Source organism: Salmo salar, chromosome ssa18 (genome assembly GCF_905237065.1).
Source record: "Salmo salar chromosome ssa18, Ssal_v3.1, whole genome shotgun sequence".
NCBI classification, from domain to species: Eukaryota; Metazoa; Chordata; class Actinopteri; order Salmoniformes; family Salmonidae; genus Salmo; species Salmo salar.
In genome coordinates this window covers 83875268-83893713 of record NC_059459.1, presented here as the reverse complement: position 1 = coordinate 83893713, position 18446 = coordinate 83875268, and the positions used below count along the sequence as shown (strand labels likewise).

General features: G+C 41.7%; 2 protein-coding genes across 2 annotated transcripts; one reads left to right on the top strand and one right to left on the bottom strand.

Annotated features, from left to right (window-relative positions):
* Positions 1-1454: 1454 nt before the first annotated feature.
* On the top strand, positions 1455-4940 carry LOC123728678 (butyrophilin subfamily 2 member A2-like). Its single transcript, XM_045700626.1, has 3 exons — positions 1455-1485; positions 3987-4145; positions 4612-4940. The coding sequence occupies exons 1-3, from the start codon at positions 1455-1457 to the stop codon at positions 4938-4940; spliced, it is 519 nt and encodes a 172-aa protein (XP_045556582.1).
* LOC123728788 (myelin-oligodendrocyte glycoprotein-like) lies at positions 4910-10417 on the bottom strand. Its single transcript, XM_045701748.1, has 3 exons — positions 10214-10417; positions 8502-8828; positions 4910-5109 (listed from the first exon to the last, which is right to left on the bottom strand). Exons 1-3 carry the CDS (start codon positions 10293-10295, stop codon positions 5078-5080), a joined length of 441 nt encoding a protein of 146 aa, XP_045557704.1. The 5' UTR covers positions 10296-10417; the 3' UTR covers positions 4910-5077.
* Between the last annotated feature and the right edge of the window lie 8029 nt (positions 10418-18446).

Below are 18446 nucleotides of genomic sequence, written 5' to 3'. Positions count from 1 at the left end.
TGTTGTATTCAGCATTTCACTGTAAGGTCTACACATGTTGTATTCAGCATTTCACTGTAAGGTCTACACATGGTGTATTCAGCATTTCACTGTAAGGTCTACACATGGTGTATTCAGCATTTCACTGTAAGGTCTACACATGTTGTATTCAGCATTTCACTGTAAGGTCTACACATGGTGTATTCAGCATTTCACTGTAAGGTCTACACATGTTGTATTCAGCATTTCACTGTTAGGTCTACACATGGTGTATTCAGCATTTCACTGTAAGGTCTACACATGGTGTATTCAGCATTTCACTGTAAGGTCTACACATGTCGTATTCACAACATAAAAACATGTTGTGAACCTGGTGTGACATTATTGAAACTGTGCTGACACCTGGTGGACATCAAGAGGAACTACACCACACACACAATCACCTTAAAACAGATGGGATGCTTTACATACGTTGCTCTTCTCACTAATATATATGTCCAATAAACAGACATGCAAAGTCGGAATGTAAAGTCGGAATGTAAAGAACAAACGACTGGAAAGTTCTTCAGAAGCAGCTGTAGTGAGTCAAGCATCTTGAGGTTACCTGAAATAGGTCAAAGCATATATTACATTTAACTCAACATCTTGGACACAGACACCGTTACCTGCTATATTTGGGCAACAGGATTAAGACAGAGAAAACTTGGTAAAATACAATGTATGCTTCTGTATTTGGAGTAGGCTGGTATATACAGTATCATCGGTAACAATTATGTACAAGCCACCTAGTTAATAAAATATTGGAGCAGGCAGTCATTAGTGAAGTTACATGTTAACCATAGAGGAGCCTAATAGAGGAGCCTAATAGAGGAGCCTAATAGAGGAGCCTAATAGAGGAGCCTGATAGAGGAGCCTAATAGAGGAGCCTGATAGAGGAGCCTAATAGAGGAGCCTAATAGAGGAGCCTAATAGAGGAGCCTGATAGAGGAGCCTGATAGAGGAGCCTAATAGAGGAGCCTGATAGAGGAGCCTGATAGAGGAGCCTAATAGAGGAGCCTGATAGAGGAGCCTGATAGAGGAGTCTAATAGAGGAGCCTGATAGAGGAGCCTAATAGAGGAGCCTGATAGAGGGCCTGATAGAGGAGCCTAATAGAGGGAGCCTGATAGAGGGAGCCTAATAGAGGAGCCTAATAGAGGAGCCTGATAGAGGAGCCTGATAGAGGAGTCTAATAGAGGAGCCTAATAGAGGAGCCTGATAGAGGAGCCTGATAGAGGAGCCTAATAGAGGAGCCTAATAGAGGAGCCTGATAGAGGAGCCTGATAGAGGAGTCTGATAGAGGAGTCTAATAGAGGAGCCTGATAGAGGAGCCTGATAGAGGAGCCTAATAGAGGAGCAGTAGAGTTTACCTGCCGAATGCCGACACACGGGAAATAATAACTAAAACAACGAACGAGAGACGGTGGAGGATACCAGAATGAAGACAGACATGTTTCTGAATAAACGTGGTGAGTAATAAAACGGAATTACATAGGCCACTTCCTGCCCGGTATCTTATTCCGCCGCTATACAACTTTGTTTTGCGTTATTTGTTGGCAACCTTGTTATTTACAAAGTTTTTGGAACAGATTCCCTATTGGACCGTTCCACAAATTATACCCACCCTGACAGGCTGACCATGTGTATATGACCAATACAATCTGACTTGACAGGCTGGTGGGTGTTGTGGTTGTGTGTGTGTGTGTGTGTGTGTGTGTGTGTGTTGAGAGACCACTAGTTATTGGCTCCCTTCGTGTACACTAACACGCAGTGAAACACCGCTTCCCAGTCAGTACTGACCGCTGGGCGGTGATCAGACATATCCAGTGGTTCCTGTGGCGAGTTTGACGCAATGCGACTTTCTTCAGCAAGAGGGGGGTTACTTGGGAGGGAGTGGCCGCTGGAGGAGAGTGTGTTTGCAGCAGACAGCTCAGCGGTTTCAGGTCACTGTATCGTATTGCAGATAGACACGATCCTATAGTTCTATCTAACGATACACTTGTACCCAGGGGCGGAAATCCCGGGGGGACGGGGGACACGACCCCCCCATCCTGGGAAAAAATATGATTTGTCCCCCCCAATATATCACTGAAACATAACTATGTAATTTAAATAATATTAATAATACGCAATGAAAGCAATTGTGCTGATTATTGACACTTAATAAGCGCGTTTTTAAGTTTCAAAGATTGCGACCCCTTTGCCTCACAATGGTTTGATCCACTGCCAGTTCCTTAGCTTGCTCCGTAACTGCCGTGAGGTTCATCCAGTCAATCGCGCACACACACTAGCTGAATATGCAGAGCTAGCGCGCAAATATTAACTATTAAGCTAGCTAGTACCTATTCCATTTATGTGGCGTCGTCAAAGATGGAATCAGCATGCAGATGATGTAAGTTAGTGCTTCAAAGTCCCTGTGATAAGGTTAGCGATAAACTGAAGTCCAAACTGAACAGAACTACACTCTCATCTACCATTGTCTTAAATATATTTAATGGTCTCGTTGCAAAAGCTAAATTGTCGCAAGGGAACTTTTATTTATTTAATCTCACCTTTATTTAACCCGGGTAGCAAAGATTATAGCAAACACCACTGAAACTGAATTGGTGCTCGCTAGCTTTGCAAATTCAGCTATTGTTGGAAGCCAGCCAATATGAAACAAACTATTAAAATTACAAAAGGTTGCAGCATATGTTGTGTAAATGGTGAACTCATACAGCTGTCAACTCTTGTCATTTTAATCCGTTTCACATTTGCTAGCTACCTTTTAGATCGAAGCCCATATAGAATGATTGAAGATGATAGAAGCCCATCTCCTACTGTAAATAACCTACACACTGTGTGTGTAGCCAGCCAGCCAGCCAGGTAGAAAAATGGCAGAAAAATAAAAGAGTATTTTTCAATACACCAAAACACATAGTAAGAACCCTAGTAGCCTAATATCTCAAAGACTAGTTGATAAAATGTTCATAAGAAAGAAATGAAATTCTAATGGAAATGTTTCACAATGATGTCATTAGGCAGAGCAGGCAACAGATGGCACACAGACAGCAGAGTTGGGGACAGATATGCAGGGACAGACTGGCAGAGACAGGGAGTCTCAGGTAAGTTTGTTGAGTCTTTGTTTGGCAACATTATGAAAGGTTCTCAATTTTTTTTACTTGTAAAATAGGAACATAATTGGAAAATGCCATGGATACCCCCACTCTCAACTTAAACTGGTGACTGAACTAAGATTTGTTAAAGGCAATGGTATTGCTGTTGTGATTAGTTGTGTAGTTTTGGGTACCGGTAGTTAGGAGTACGGCAAACACCTTATTTCTTTGGTTCCTCAATATGCATTTACCATATTACAATGTAGGCTATGTGTTACAGCACTACTTTTGGTGTCCCCCTCAGGAATTGCTCTTGAGAAAATGTAATGTAAATGTCCCCTCCAAAGTTGATATCAGATTTTTGCCCCTCGCGCGCACACACACACACACACACACACACACACACACACACCCCACCAGCCTGTCAAGTCAAATTCACACTCCCACTCCCTATAAAAAAAACTTTGAAAAACACACTGCCTCCTTTCACCTCTTTGCTGTTGAAAGTCGCATTACGTCAACACTGCGTGTTAGTGTAGACGAAGGGAGCCAATAACTGTAGTGCTCTCTCAACACACACACACACGCACACACACTGGCACACACACACAGGCACACACACAGACACACACACACACACACGCACACACACCCACCAGCCTGTCAAGTCAGATTGTATTGGTCATATACACATGGTCAGCCTGTCAGGGTGGGTATAATTTGTGGAACGTTCCAATAGGAATCTGTTCCAAAAACTTTGTAAATAACAAGGTTGCCAACAAATAACGCAAGCAAAGTTGTATAGCGGCGGAATAAGATACCGGGCAGGAAGTGGCCTATGTAATTCCGTTTTTTTACTCACCACGTTTATTCAGAAACAGTACCGTCTCAACTGTTCTCGGGTATAAACGAAAACGTAGGTTACATTCCACTGCTGGACCACCAGAAAACCATCATTCAACTCATTGTTGGTGAGTCAACACACCTGCTGACCACCCAAACCCCCTTAGGAGACAGATCTCATGAAATCAAGGGTGAGTTCAATGTCATGTCCATAGCATGAGTATTAGTTACATACTGTACATTGGTTAGACTACATCCTTACCTTAACCCCAGCTAAGTCCATGTACAATGCTGTGATCACTTGTTAGTTCCTCTATTAATTTAAAGGTCCAAGAATATCAACAAACCCTTGTGTTATATTTAAGCAATAAGGCACGAGGGGGGTGTGGTATATGGCCAATATATCACGGCTATGGGCTGTTCTTATGCACGACGCAACCTGGATACAGCCATTAGCCGTGGTATATTGGCCATATACTACAACCCTGAGTTGCCTTATTGCTGTTAAACTGGTTACCAAGGTAACAGAACAGTAAAAAGTATTGTTTTGTCATACCTGTGGTATACAGTCTGATATCACAAACATTATAAACTAGGTGGTTTGAGCCCTGAATGCTGATTGGCTGAAAGCCGTGGTATATCTTTGTATCTGTATAGGTGCTGCGTCTAGACCAGTTATCATCATTGAGGGAAACGAAGGCGATGAGGTGGTCCTGCGGTGTGAGGCTGAAGGCTGCTACCCAGAGCCTGTCATGGAGTGGTGTGATGCTCATGGACGTGTCCTCTCTGCTGCTGGACCTACAGAGACATCCAGAGACCGTGAAGGCTGCTACACTGTGACAAGCCATGTCATCGTCCAGAACTCTGACAACAACACCTTCACCTGTCGGGTTCAACAGTTGGAGATCAAACACATGAAGGAGAGACGGGTTCATGTTCCAGGTGAGGGTCTGTTTTGGATATTTGAAAAAAGGCACTATCTGTAAAAAAATGTCCTGTTTAAAAGTCATTTCATGTGTATTAAGCATTAGGTATTGTAATAATTCTACATCCTGTGTTTCAGATCAAATGTTTCCTAAGACGTGTCATTCCTGCTGGCTGACAGTTGTAGTAGCAGTTCTTGTTACAGTTCTTGCTGGAGCTGGAGGTCTCTACCTGTTGATAAAAAAAGGGATATTGACTATCAGAAAGGTAAGTCACACTTCCTGGTGTGGTAGTGTTATCTGGTGGAGTTACTTCCTGGTGTGGTGGTGTTATCTGGTGGAGTTACTTCCTGGTGTGGTGGAGTTACTTCCTGGTGTGGTGGTGTTATCTGGTGGAGTTACTTCCTGGTGTGGTGGTGTTACTTCCTGGTGTGGTGGAGTTACTTCCTGGTGTGGTGGTGTTATCTGGTGGAGTTACTTCCTGGTGTTATCTGGTGGAGTTACTTCCTGGTGTTATCTGGTGGTGTTACTTCCTGGTGTGGTGGTGTTATCTGGTGGAGTTACTTCCTGGTGTGGTGGTGTTACTTCCTGGTGTGGTGGTGTTACTTCCTGGTGTGGTGGTGTTACTTCCTGGTGTGGTGGTGTTATCTGGTGGAGCTATAATATATTAAACAACCTAAAGAGAGAGGAAAGTCATGTCTGTCTACATCAGTGGTCACCAACCGGTCGATCGTGATTGACTGGTCCATCTCCAAGCCATTCCTAGTTTATCACCAAACATTTCTGTAAAACATCCAACGATAAAGCCTCGCGTTCCTATTTTTTTTGTTTGTTTTTGTGCTGTTTGCAGTAGGTACATTTGATTCAGCAGCCCTGGTACCAGGAAGGCAAAGTGTTCCTATTTAGAACCATTTCATAGAGTTGAAGTCGGAAGTTTACATACACTTAGGTTGGAGTCATTAAAACGACTTTTTCAACCACTCCACAAATTTCTTGTTAACAAAGTATAGTTTTGGTAAGTCGGTTAGGACATCTACTTTGTGCATGACACAAGTAATCTTTCCAACAATTGTTTACAGACAGATTATTTCACTTATAATTCACTATCACAATTCCACTGGGTCAGAAGTTTACATACACTAAGTTGACTGTGCCTTTAACCTGTTGGGGGTAGGGGGCAGTATTTACACGGCCGGATAAAAAAACATACCCGATTTAAATCTGGTTATTACTACTGCCCAGAAACTAGAATATGCATATAATTATTGGCTTTGGATAGAAAACACCCTAAAGTTTCTAAAACTGTTTGAATGGTGTCTGTGAGTATAACAGAACTCATATGGCAGGCAAAAACCTGAGAAGATTCCTTACAGGAAGTGCCCTCTCTGACCATTCCTTGAGCTTCTTGACTCTGTTTATTGAAGACTGGGGATCTTTGCTGTAATGTGACACTTCCTACGGCTCCCATAGGCTCTCAGAAAGCGGGAAAAAGCTGAATGATGTAATTCCAGCCCCAGGCTGAAACACATTAGCACTTTTGGCAAGTGCTCTATCAGAGGACAATGGGATGAGGCGCGTGCACGAGTCGACCCCATGTTTTTATTTTCTATCGTCTTTGAACCTAAACACAGATTCCCGGTCGGAATATTATCGCTTTTTACGAGAAAAATGGCATAAAAATTGATTTTAAACAGCGGTTGACATGCTTGAAGTACGGTAATGGAATATTTAGATTTTTTTTGTCACGAAATGCGTCGTGCGCGTCACCCATATTTACCATTCGGATAGTGTCTTGAACGCATCGAACAAAACAGAGGATATTTGAACATAACTATGGATTATTTTGAACCAAACCAACATTTGTTATTGAAGTAGACGTCCTGGGAGTGCATTCTGATGAAGACAGCAAAGGTAATAACATTTTTCTTATAGTAAATCTGATTTTGGTGAGTGCTAAACTTGGTGGGTGTCTAAATAGCTAGCCCTGTGATGCCGGGCTATCTACTGAGAATATTGCAAAATGTGCTTTCACCGAAAAGCTATTTTAAAATCGGACATAAGCGAGTGCATAGAGGAGTTCTGTATCTATAATTCTTAAAATAATTATGTTTTTTGTGAACGTTTATCGTGAGTAATTTAGTAAATTCACCGGAAGTTTGCGGGGGTATGCTAGTTCTGAACGTCACATGCTAATGTAAAAAGCTGGTTTTTGATATGAATATGAACTTGATTGAACAAAACATGCATGTATTGTATAACATAATGTCCTAGGGTTGTCATCTGATGAAGATCATCAAAGGTTAGTGCTGCATTTAGCTGTGGTTTGGGTTTATGTGACATTATATGCTAGCTTGAAAAATGGGTGTCTGATTATTTCTGTCTGGGTACTCTGCTGACATAATCTAATGTTTTGCTTTCGTTGTAAAGCCTTTTTGAAATCGGACAGTGTGGTTAGATTAACGAGTCTTGTCTTTTAAAATGGTGTAAAATAGTCATATGTTTGAGAAATTGAAGTAAAAGCATTTCTAAGGTATTTGAATAACGCGCCACGGGATTCAACTGGCTGTTGAGTAGGTGGGACGATTTCGTCCCGCCGACCCTAGAAGGTTAAACAGCTTGGAAAATTCCAAAAAATGTCATGGCTTTCGAAGCTTCTGATAGGCTAATTGACATCATTTGAGTCAATTGGAGGTGTACCTGTGGATGTATTTCAAGTCCTACCTTCAAACTCAGTGCCTCTTTGCTTGACATCATAGGAAAAATCTAAAGAAATCAGCCAAGACCTCAGGAAAAAAAATGGTAGACCTCCACAAGTCTGGTTCATCCTTGGGAGCAATTTCCAAACGCCTGAAGGTACCACGTTCATCTGTACAAACAATAGTACGCAAGTATAAACACCATGGGACCACGCAGCCGTCATACCGCTCAGGAAGGAGACGCGTTCTGTCTCCTAGAGATTAACGTACTTTGGTACGAAAAGTACAAATCAATCTCAGAACAACAGCAAACAACCTTGTGAAGATGCTGGAGGAAACAGGTACAAAAGTATATTTTTCCACAGTAAAACAAGTCCTATAACGACATAACCTGAAAGGCCGCTCAGCAAGGAAGAAGCCACTGCTCCAAAACTGCCATAAAAAAGCCAGACTATGGTTTGTAACTGCACATGGGGACAAAGATCGTACTTTTTGGAGAAATGTCATCTGGTCTGATGAAACAAAAATAGAACTGTTTGGCCTTAATGTCCATCGTTATGTTTGGAGGAAAAAGGGGGAGGCTTGCAAGCCGAAGAATAAATGGCATCATGAGGAAGGAAAATGATGTGGATATTATGAAGCAACATCTCAAGACATCAGTCAGGAACTTAAGCTTGGTCGCAAATGGGTCTTCCAAATGGACAATGACCCCAAGCATACTTCCAAAGTTATGGCAAAATGGCTGAAGGACAACAAAATCAAGATATTGGAGTGGCCATCATAAAGCCCTGACCTCAATCCTATAGAAAAAATGTACAGTATGTAACTAATACTCATCATGCTATGGACATGACATTGAACTCACCATTGATTTCATGAGATCTGTCTCCTAAGGGGGTTTGGGTGGTCAGCAGGTGTGTTGACTCACCAACAATGAGTTGAATGATGGTTTTCTGGTGGTCCAGCAGTGGAATGTAACAGGTGTAGTTTCCAGCATCAGAGAGTTCCACTCTGGTCAACTTTAAACTAGCGTTGCCGTTCTCTAGTTCTTCTTTAAACAGTGACGTTCTTCCCCTGAAGACTGGATTCTGGAGCACAAGATCGTCCTTCTCATCTCTGTAAAGATGGACCTCTTTTGGTTTTAGGTCTGGTCTCTGCCACTCTACTGACTGATACACAGCACTGACAGTGCTGCTCAGGGTGCAGGGCAGGATGGCATCATCACCAACTAAGGCCACAATGTGCTGAACTGTACCTGAAAGAAACAGATTACAGATTGATATACTTTGAGACAAAGCCAGATATACTCAGCAAAGAAAGAAACGTCCCTTTTTCAGGACCCTGTCGTCGTCCTACAAATGTGAACTTTACTCTCATAGACAATTCAATAAATCATCTCACTAAATAGTAGGGATCAGTTAGAATAATCGGTTTATTGATTAGTTGATCGGGGGCGTTTGAATCAATCACAGATATGAAAAAGGCTGCATTTCCACAGACAGCTGATCTCTCTTTAGTGAGAGCTTCCACATTATGCTAGGCTTCCTCAGGAGACACGGTTAAAAGATCCAATGTAGCCGTTTTTATCTCAATATCAAATCATTTCTGGGTAACGATTAAGTACCTTATTGTGATTGTTTTCAATTAAAATGGTCAAAAGAAACAAAAATAGAATCTTAGCAAAGACACTTTTCTCAAGCAATAATTTATCTGGGACTTGTCTGGGGCTGGTCTGGGAGTGGTATGGGACTGGTCTGGGACTGCCTGAATGTAGCATTGACATTGTCCATATGTTGCCTTTCTAGATCCATGGACCTTATCCGTATATCAGCTCTGCTGCACGGCAGGTCTCCACTGCCAAGACCAGCAGCAAACGTCTGTGGGTTCCCTCATCAGTTATGCCAAGCACTAGCTTATCTCTGATCAGTTCATCTATTAAAGCACCATAGTCACATGTAGCTGCCTTTTCCCTTCGCCTAGTGACACAGCTGTCAATGGACTCCCCGTCCTCTGGTTTGCAACAACTGAAAACATAACGCTTCGTAGATAAACGTACTTTGCTGGCTTAAAGTTCAAGAGCATCGAGAATAGCTGTAGCGTTACCATGCTGAGCTGCTGTTAGGTTCAGGTTGTGTTTGAAGCTAACTAGCATAGTCCTCCCATCCACCTCTAAACGTATCCCAGTTTGTGCTGGATGTCTAACCGCTGCTAACAACACTGAAGCTAACTAGCAAACTCACTCTAGCTAAGGACAAGTTTTACTCAAATAAGCATGTTTTTGGGGCGGTAAACCAGAACAGGTGACTCTAATTTGCGGAAAGCATGGTTAGTTATCCGACTCTGACACCATGTTTGAATGTTAAATAACGAGACAGAGGCATTGATGCGAGTAACCAGTCTTGTTCAGTATATTACAATACATCCGGGTATTTCAAGCACATCGGTAAAAACACTGGAGTTGCAGTAATTAACATTGACCACCAGATGGCGGTGCCACCTTACAGCCATAACAATAGGATCCAATCTGATGATTTGGGGAAACCGGTCCCTAACCCTGTTCCATTCTACAGATCCTGTGTTTAAGAAAGTAACGTTACAACTGCAAAACCCACATTATCACTAGTTATCAAACGTACTTACCGTCTGTGTCACTTGATGTTGATGATATACTAATGATGTACATTAAAAGTGTCCACAACCCGCAGACTGAATAAGTCTTCATATTGTCCGGTTAAAGACAGAAGTTATGTAGAACCTGCCTCTCTCCTAAACCGGTTAAAGACAGAAGTTATGTACAAATATAGGATCGTGTCAATCTATCTTCTACACGATACAGTGACCTGAAACCGCTGAGCTGTTGCTGCAAACACACTCTCCTTGATGAAGAAAGTCGCATTGCGTCAAACTCGTCACAGGAACCACTGGATATGTCTGATCACCGCCCAGCGGTCAGTACTGACTGGGAAGCGGTGTTTCACTGCGTGTTAGTGTACACGAAGGGAACCAATAACTAGTGGTCTCTCAACACACACACACACACACACACACACACACACACACACACACACACACACACACACACACACACACACACACACACACACACACACACACACACACACACACCCCCACCAGCCTGTCAAGTCAGATTGTATTGGTCATATACACATGGTCAGCCTGTCAGGGTGGGTATAATTTGTGGAACGGTCCAATAGGAATCTGTTCCAAAAACGTTGTAAATAACAAGGTTGCCAACAAATAACGCAAGCAAAGTTGTATAGCGGCGGAATAAGATACCGGGCAGGAAGTGGCCAATGTAATTCCGTTTTATTACTCACCACGTTTATTCAGAAACATGTCTGTCTTCATTCTGGTATCCTCCACCGTCTCTCGTTCGTTGTTTTAGTTATTATTTCCCGTGTGTCGGCATTCGGCAGGTGAACTCTACTGCTCCTCTATTAGGCTCCTCTATCAGGCTCCTCTATCAGGCTCCTCTATTAGGCTCCTCTATTAGACTCCTCTATCAGGCTCCTCTATCAGGCTCCTCTATCAGGCTCCTCTATTAGGCTCCTCTATTAGGCTCCTCTATCAGGCTCCTCTATCAGGCTCCTCTATTAGGCTCCTCAATCAGGCTCCTCTATTAGACTCCTCTATCAGGCTCCTCTATCAGGCTCCTCTATTAGGCTCCTCTATTAGGCTCCTCTATCAGGCTCCTCTATTAGGCTCCTCTATCAGGCTCCTCTATCAGGCTCCTCTATTAGGCTCCTCTATCAGGCTCCTCTATTAGACTCCTCTATCAGGCTCCTCTATCAGGCTCCTCTATTAGGCTCCTCTATCAGGCTCCTCTATCAGGCTCCTCTATTAGGCTCCTCTATCAGGCTCCTCTATCAGGCTCCTCTATTAGGCTCCTCTATTAGGCTCCTCTATTAGGCTCCTCTATCAGGCTCCTCTATTAGGCTCCTCTATCAGGCTCCTCTATTAGGCTCCTCTATTAGGCTCCTCTATTAGGCTCCTCTATTAGGCTCCTCTATGGTTAACATGTAACTTCACTAATGACTGCCTGCTCCAATATTTTATTAACTAGGTGGCTTGTACATAATTGTTACCGATGATACTGTATATACCAGCCTACTCCAAATACAGAAGCATACATTGTATTTTACCAAGTTTTCTCTGTCTTAATCCTGTTGCCCAAATATAGCAGGTAACGTGTGTCTGTGTCCAAGATGTTGAGTTAAATGTAATATATGCTTTGACCTATTTCAGGTAACCTCAAGATGCTTGACTCACTACAGCTGCTTCTGAAGAACTTTCCAGTCGTTTGTTCTTTACATTCCGACTTTACATTCCGACTTTGCATGTCTGTTTATTGGACATATATATTAGTGAGAAGAGCAACGTATGTAAAGCATCCCATCTGTTTTAAGGTGATTGTGTGTGTGTGTAGTTCCTCTTGATGTCCACCAGGTGTCAGCACAGTTTCAATAATGTCACACCAGGTTCACAACATGTTTTTATGTTGTGAATACGACATGTGTAGACCTTACAGTGAAATGCTGAATACACCATGTGTAGACCTTACAGTGAAATGCTGAATACACCATGTGTAGACCTAACAGTGAAATGCTGAATACACCATGTGTAGACCTTACAGTGAAATGCTGAATACACCATGTGTAGACCTTACAGTGAAATGCTGAATACAACATGTGTAGACCTAACAGTGAAATGCTGAATACAACATGTGTAGACCTAACAGTGAAATGCTGAATACAACATGTGTAGACCTAACAGTGAAATGCTGACTTACAAGCACTGAACCAACAATTGAGTTTTAAGAAAAATACAGACAAGCACAAAAAAGGTGAAACAGATCAGGGTGTTACAGTATAACATGTTGAAGCAGCACGACCCAGGTAATGGTGTCCAGGTGTTCCCAGAGCAGTGTCCAAAAGGTTCTTCTCAGAAAGAGAGAGAGAAGAGTAGAGAGAGGGAGGTAGGAAGGGGGGATGTTAGCAGGAAAAGGTTAATGAAATGTGATGAGGATTGTAAATGTGTCTCTTTGTAGTTGTCACAGATCATTTCCTGTCCCAGAGTTTGAGAACTATAAAGTACATTCCCTCATGGGAGACCAGGGTTCAAGTCAAATCTTTCTATACTGACTTTCACTGCTATGTCTATATATCACATGAAATTCTGAAGAAAATAAAGTTTAATTCAGTTATGATATAAAGACATTACTGTTGTTAATACATAGTCCAACAGTATGTCAGGTTCTGACTACCATGTAACTGTTACCATGGAGATACTATTATATGTTCTGAATGTAATTCTATCACTGTTACCATATTATATGTTCTGAATGTAATTCTATCACTGTTACCATGGAGATACTATTATATGTTCTGAATGTAATTCTATCACTGTTACCATGGAGATACTATTATATGTTCTGATTGTAATTCTATCACTGTTACCATAGAGATACTATTATATGTTCTGAATGTAATTCTATCACTGTTACCATAGAGATTCTATTATATGTTCTGAATGTAATTCTATCACTGTTACCATGGAGATACTATTATATGTTCTGAATGTAATTCTATCACTGTTACCATAGAGATACTATTATATGTTCTGATTGTAATTCTATTACTGTTACCATGGAGATACTATTTATGTTCTGAATGTAATTCTATCACTGTTACCATAGAGATACTATTATATGTTCTGAATGTAATTCTATCACTGTTACCATGGAGATACTATTATATGTTCTGAATGTAATTCTATCACTGTTACCATAGAGATTCTATTATATGTTCTGAATGTAATTCTATCTCTGTATGTATCCATCTTCTTCCCAACTGAAGGAATAAAAACTGTAATGATTTAAGTGTTTGAGAGTTTAAAGGTTTATCTGTATGGTGTTAAATGGAGCCACAGGTAGTGTACACACACTAATCACAAGCCCTGTCAGAGAGAAGTTCAACTAAAATACTTTTAACAATGTATTTTGGTCACATTAGATGTTGAGAGTCTATATACCAGCATTCCCCACACGGGGCCTGGCAGCCCTGGCTCATTATATGAGAGAACGAGAAACTAACAAATACCCACCAACAAACTTTATTCTACAGTTGAATATGATTTGACATATAACTATTTCAGGTTTGATGATGAATTCTACCTCCAAACGAATGGGACGTTGAAGGGCTCCTAATTTGCTCCAAGCAATGCTAACCTTTATGTGGGTCACTTTTGACAAACATCTTGTTAACAATGAAAATTAACAAAAAAATCCTGAAGTTGTATCGATATATTAATGACATGTTTTGCATATGGGGAGGAACGGGAGAAGATCTGTCAGACTTTATAGCATTTCTCAATGACATTGACCCCAATCTGAAATTCACTATTGAATGTGACACTAGACTTGTTCATTACCTCGATATGTGGATTGAGAAATTACATGGAACCCTGTTTACAACTCTGTATAGAAAACAAACAGAAATACTCTATTACAGGGAGACAGATTCCACCCTGAGACAATACTAGATTACAGGGAGACAGATTCCACCCTGAGACAATACTATATTACAGAGAGACAGATTCCACCCTGAGACATTACTATATTACAGGGAGACAGATTCCACCCTGAGACATTACTATATTACAGGGAGACAGATTCCACCCTGAGACAATACTATATTACAGAGAGACAGATTCCACCCTGAGACATTACTATATTACAGGGAGACAGATTCCACCCTGAGACAATACTATATTACAGAGAGACAGATTCCACCCTGAGACATTACTATATTACAGAGAGACAGATTCCACCCTGAGACATTACTATATTACAGGGAGACAGATTCCACCCTGAGACAATACTATATTACAGAGAGACAGATTCCACCCTGAGACAATACTATATTACAGACAGATTCCACCCTGAGACATTACTATATTACAGAGAGACAGATTCCACCCTGAGACATTACTATATTACAGGGAGACAGATTCCACCCTGAGACAATACTATATTACAGGGAGACAGATTCCACCCTGAGACATTAAAAAGAGGACTTCCAAGAAGCCAGTTTTTCAGACTGCGTGGTATTTGCCACTCCAAAGAGGACTCTGTAGAAAAATCAGCGGAGATGCGCAATAGGTTTCTAAGGTAAAGCTACTCTCCACAATGTGTGGATGAAGCTCTTAATGTGGCATTAGGGAAAACACCAGATGAACTGATACAAAAAGAGCCATTAGAGCTAAAGAACTCTGTAATGTTCACCACCACATAGACTTTGAACTCAGACAAAGTGGGAGATGCTGTCAAGAACCATTGTCATGTTTTATCATCGGACCCAGCTCTGCCAGCTGAATTTAACAACCCATCCCGTATTGTATATAGGAGAGTATGCAATTTACGTGACAAATTGGTCCATGCCAAACTGCCAGCCACAAAAGAAAACGAGCCAGGCTCTTTACACCCTCTTCTGAATGGTAGCTATAAATGCAGATGCTGAGCTCAGTACAACAATATGATGAAGTGTGAATGTTTCTGCCACCCACATACAGGAAAACGGTTCCAAATAAATGACATCATTACCTGGTCCACCACCCATGTTATCTACATTATTACATGTCCATGTGGGCTGTGTTATGTAGGTAAAACCTCTCGTTATCTCAGAGAATTAGTGAACATAGAAGTTAAATCAGGAGTAAAGACAGGGATTATCCAGTCGCAGTACATTGTAATGACCTAAAACATGACATTTCTACCTTTAGGTTGTGAGACATAGAGAAAGTCAAGATATCAGACAGGGGAGGTGATATAACACTGAGCTAATGAGAATGTTTTGGGATTTTCACCCTCCAGACATTATTCCCTAAAGGTCTTAATGATGAAATGTCCATGCATGTTATGTTGTAAATGTGAACATGAATTAATGCCTCCACTTCAGACTTCATTCCCCCCTTCTCCCGAAGTTCATACCACTATCCTTGGTAGCTATGGTGATGTGTGTGTTTATATCTCCTGAAGTTCATACCACTATCCTTGGTAACTATGGTGATGTGTGTGTTTATATCTCCTGAAGTTCATACCACTATCCTTGGTAGCTATGGTGATGTGTGTGTTTATATCTCCCGAAGTTCATACCACTATCCTTGGTAGCTATGGTGATGTGTGGGTTTATATCTCCTGAAGTTCATACCTCTATACTTGGTAGCTATGGTGATGTGTGTGTTTATATCTCCTGAAGTTCATACCACTATCCTTGGTAGCTATGGTGATGTGTGTGTTTATGGGATTATCCAATTATGAAACATTAATAAATTAATCTACCAAATAAATGATTGTATTTTTTTAAAATGTGTGTGTGTTAGGAAGACGATTAGTGATTAAGACAGTAACCTAACAGGTTAACGTTAGTGATTAAGACAGTAACCTAACCTGTTAACGTTAGTGATTAAGACAGTAACCTAACCTGTTAACGTTAGTGATTAAGACAGTAACCTAACCTGTTAACTTTAGTGATTAAGACAGTAACCTAACCTGTTAACGTTAGTGATTAAGACAGTAACCTAACCTGTTAACGTTAGTGATTAAGACAGTAACCTAACCTGTTAACGTTAGTGATTAAGACAGTAACCTAGCCTGTTAATGTTAGCTAGCTACTATTAATCAAATCAATCAAATGTATTTATAAAGCCCTTCTTACATCAGCTGATATCTCAAAGTGCTGTTCAGAAACCCAGCCTAAAACCCCAAACAGCAAGTAATGCAGATATAGAAGCACGGTGGCTAGGAAAAACTCCCTGGAAAGGCCAAAACCTAGGAAGAAACCTAGAGAGGAACCAGGCTGAGGGGTGGCCAGTCCTCTTCTGGCTGTGCAGGGTGGAGATTATAACAGAACATGGCCAAGGTGTTCAAATGTTCATAGATGACCAGCAGGGTCAAATAATAATAATCCCAGTGGTTGTAGAGGGTGCAACTGCTCAGCACCTCAGGAGTGCAACTAGTGGATATCATTTTAGATAAAAGTCATCTATATGTGCTAGCGGTGGTGCGCTAATAGCGTTTCAATCGGTGACGTCACTCGCTCTGAGACCTGGTTGTTTCCCCCGGCTTTTGTGGCGCGATGGGTAACGATGCTTCGTGGGGTGTCAGTTGTTGATGTGTGCAAGGGTCCCTGGTTCGAGCCCGGGTTGGGACGAATAGAGGGACGGAACTTACACTGTTACATATAGAGATTTCAAACAATTTGCTGCCATGTCTTATAGACAAAACATATCAGGAAGCGAATATAAAAATAAAAAACAATGAGAAAAGAGGCAAAATCTCTAAACCAAAGAAATTGTCTGGTGAAATGTATCAGTGTGCAGCAACGTCCATCAGCCGGTGGGGAGAATTACAAGCCTACGAGTACAGGCCATTCATTCACCGAGAACGACGAGCCCCCGTTAGCTGATTCTAGCAGCGAAGAGGACAAACCGGAGGAGTCCGAGCCATGCACTTCCACCGATGATGACAGCTCTCTGGCTGGACAAGAACAGGTGGTCGCACCAGACCCAGCTACACCTCCAAACAATGCCGGAGAAGACCCTACTATCTTGGACCCAGACTCAGATTCGTCGCTCCCCCGTCCCCGGTGACAGTGGTGGTGCTGCTGCTAAATCCGACTCCCAGACAAAAATCATAGAAGATCCCAGTGAGTTGCCAAAATATATGAATATATCTTTACGGGATATGTTAGAACAGGCTGGGCCACATCAGGATAAGGAGGGGAATTTACCAAGAGATGAGGTGCAACGACAGTTTTCGGTGGCCAACTACAATAGGAGGACGGTGAACGGGGAGAGAGTGGAGAGACCAAGGCTTGTCTATTCCAAGAAAAACGATGCAGCCTTCTGTTTTTGCTGCAAACTTTTTTCACAAGAGTGTAAATCTGCGGTGGTCAGGGATGGAACCAGGGACTGGAGGAATCAGTGTCTCCTCCTCAGCCTCTCATGAGAAGTCGCATGACCACCCAGATAGTTTCCAGAGGTGGAAGGAGCTGGAGATCAGGCTGCTGTCCAAGCAAACTCACATGATTTGATTTCAGGACCATGGACAGCTACCGAGAGAAAACATCGCTGACTGCAATGCAGCACCACAGCAGAGGAAAGAGGCCACTCTACACAATAAATACATGCTGATGTTGGACCATCACATTCGATATGGAAATAAACATAATTCATTAAGGCTGGGTCATTGACAGAAATATTATTTTACACTGCTACAGCGAAACGAGGCCCGCCATGCATTTATGAAAGCGCTTGTTTCCAAAGCTCAAATTATCTGTATTTTACAGTTCTACAGGAATATTAAAATATATGTTCAATATGTTATATAAAAGTGTTATTTTTATTGTAATTGTAACATTTATGGGGTCGTTCCATGTGTGATAACAGGTGTGATATTATTCATCAGAAACCCGTTTTCCTACTGTAGGTAGTAGGTTGCATAGTGACAGCAACATTGTAACTCTCCGATGCAGCGGTTCAAGTTAAATTCCCTTCTGCCTGGTAAGGAACCTCCTATATGTACACGCGTCCACACAACATGGTAACGGTCATAAACACACAATTACACTGATAATTGGAGCTTATTTCTTCATCCTCCAGTAAATAAGTGGTGAGACTCCCTGTTTGACGGACACAATTATCCTCCATAGATGTCGGTATAGACATATACTCCAATACTGTCGCATGTTCTGATTAAATACCTCCGTGTCTGGGAAGGGCTTGGTGTGTTTGGTTCTGATTAAATACCTCCGTGTCTGGGAAGGGCTTGGTGTGTTTGGTTCTGATTATATAC